This window comes from Octopus bimaculoides, chromosome 3, assembly GCF_001194135.2.
Source record: "Octopus bimaculoides isolate UCB-OBI-ISO-001 chromosome 3, ASM119413v2, whole genome shotgun sequence".
NCBI lineage: Eukaryota > Metazoa > Mollusca > Cephalopoda > Octopoda > Octopodidae > Octopus > Octopus bimaculoides.
In genome coordinates, this window is record NC_068983.1 from 53965714 (window position 1) to 53968583 (window position 2870).

Below are 2870 nucleotides of genomic sequence, written 5' to 3' on the forward strand. Positions count from 1 at the left end.
TGTGTTAGTGTGTCCAAATATTTGCTATTCCCACTGAGATCAGCACTTCCAGTCTGCTTCACCTGGATTTCATTCCGCAGCTCCCTTGCTCACACCATATATATATATATGTATGTGTGTTTGTGTGTCTGTGTTTGTCCCCCTACCATCGCTTGACAATCAATGGTGGTGTGTTTACGTCCCCGTAACTTAGCGGTTTGGCCAAAGAGACCGATAGAATAAGTACTAGGCTTCCAAAGAATAAGTCCTGGGGTCGATTTGCTCGACTAAAGATGGTGCTCCAGCATGGCTGCAGTCAAATGACTGAAACAAGTAAAAGAGTAAAGAGTATATATATATATGAGTGGACAAACAGAAGAAGGACACTCAACACATTTATTAGGAGTTACATGTATGGATCAAAACAGCTTGATTCATATTCCATGGTACTTAAAGTCTCAAAGCTTGTGGAGCTTATCGTCAGGAATTCAAATTTTCACTGCCTGACGATAAGCCCCACAAGCTTTAATATCTTAAGTACCATGGAATTTGAATCAAACTGTTTTGATTGAGTGATTGATTGATTGATTAAAGTAATAGATAGATAGACAGACAGATAGATGAGAGAGTGTTCTTAACTATCCACAGAATATGAGAACAAGCTGTTTTAATTTCCAGTTTTTTTCTTATTCCCTAAGGGTTAGGAAGAGTACCTGGCTGTGAAACAATGCCTCAGAAATATATAAGGGATTGCTGAAAAGTTCCTGATTTTGGATAAAAGAAAATACAGGAGAATCAGTTAATTATAATTTTATTCAATATATTCCCCTCTCAGATTCACACACTTATTGCAGTGGTCCTTCAGTTTTTCTAAGCCCTGTAAAAGAATTCAGAAAGTTGGGCCTCCAACCAGGCCTTTTGCGATACCCTTAAAGCCAGGAACTTTTCAGCACTCTTCGTATATATATATATATATAAATATATATACTCATCTAACTTTTGATAACATGTAAAAACAGATGTAAATAAATGAAGAAATGGAAATGAAATTTAATTTTTGGTCTTAATTTTTCAGAAGCACTTTGGAAACCATGTATAAAAATGCTTTACTTCATTTTGAAAAAAGTTACAAAGACAAAGTAAAGACAATTGAGAGGTTCAGACAATGGAAAAAGTTGGTATACTATTTACGACATAAATTTATATTTGTTTTATTGTATATTGAAATACAGGGTGTCCACAAAGTCTGGGTACATGAAGATTAACACATACTTTAAGAAATTATTATGTCTTATATTTAAATGTTTATGTTATGATCTTATTTACTCCATGTACCCACATGGAGATTAACACATACTTTAAGAAATTTTATTTCTTATATTTAAATGTTTATGTTATGATTTTATTTATTCCATGTACCCACATGGGGGTTAACACATACTTTAAGAAATTATTATTTCTTATATTTAATTGTTTATGTTATGATTTTATTTACTCCATTTGCCCAGACCTTGTGGACACCTTGTAGAATCTTTCTCGAGTATCTTTGGTAGAGCACATCTAGCTTTGTTGATTTTCATGGTGCTCTTCTATATCTCACTGTTGACAGAGCTATGTTATTATAGAGTCAGATCTTTGTGTGTAGGCCAGCAGTGTTGTAGAACCATGTAACTAATGAAGATATTCTAAGGACGTTCAGCATATGACCGCTTAGAAACATCATCACAGAATGAAGATTAAAATAAGCAGGTTACATACTCTGGTTACCAGAACAATGCCATTCTAAAACAGTTTTTTTTATGGAAATCACAAGAGAGAGAGGTGGGGAACTGAAAATTATATGGTGCAGAACATTCATAACCAAGAGAGTGAGGCCAATATCACATGGCCAGATGTAGTAAAATGTGCAGCTAACAGAAACTAATAGCTTCAACTTGCTGCCCATTGTGCTCAATAGCACAAAAGGAACCAAAACTGAACTGAATATAATACAGAAAAGAAGCAAAAGTTTTAAGGCTTTGTTTGATGTGGTGGATTAATTTTATAGTTCACAAGAATGAAAGGCAAAGTCAATCTTGGGTGGAATTTAAGCTCAGAGCAAAGTCAGATGAAATGCCACTGAGTCTTTTTTTGTCTGGCATGTTAATGAATCTGTCAGCTCACCACCTTAATAATAATGATAATAATAATAATAATAGATTGAATTAAATCTCTGAAATTCTACAGTAATAAAACTACTGGGTCTTCACTACTAATCTATTACAATTTTTTTATCTGTTGCAGAGATACACTGAATAATCTGAAAAGTATTCGTGAGTTTAAAGGGTTCATATTCAAACAAATGAAGGTAACTTTAAAAATTAATTACCAAATTTCATTATTATAATACAGCAATGCCTGGTTGTTGTCTTTGTTCTGTTCCAATATTTATTTTCACATTTGTCTGTTTATGTGCATGGACACATTAGTACTTCGATATCTGGCAGCTGATTCAGTAGACACCCATAAGATTATCCGTAATTGTTCCAACAAAATTCTTGGGCACCTTTTTGAATTCCAAATTTCTAACACCCATGGACATGCTTACAAAATCAAAAAACAATACATCCGTGATTTCGGAATCAATTTTTCATATTCAGAATTGCAGAAGCATGGCATAAACTACTTGCATCAATTGTTAGCTGTCAGAACACTACATTCTTCAAAACTTCCATCATCATCATCATCGTTTAATGTCCTCCTTCCATGCTAGCATGGTTGGACGATTTGACTGAGGACAGGCTCCAATCTGATCTGGCAGAGTTTCTACAGCTGGATGCCCTTCCTAACGCCAACCACTCCGAAAGTGTAGTGGGTGCTTTTACATGCCACCAGCACGAGAGCCAGTCTGG

At 34.8% G+C, this 2870-nt stretch overlaps 1 protein-coding gene across 1 annotated transcript in view; it reads left to right on the forward strand.

Moving 5' to 3' along the window:
• LOC106873186 (serine/threonine-protein kinase TBK1) overlaps nucleotides 1–2870 on the forward strand; it is a 102022-nt gene that overhangs the window by 81089 nt on the left and 18063 nt on the right. Inside the window, exons 15-16 of the mRNA XM_052966177.1 lie at nucleotides 1055–1153; nucleotides 2263–2326. Coding sequence (XP_052822137.1) covers nucleotides 1055–1153; nucleotides 2263–2326 — 163 coding nt within the window. The remainder of the gene's footprint in view (nucleotides 1–1054; nucleotides 1154–2262; nucleotides 2327–2870) is intronic.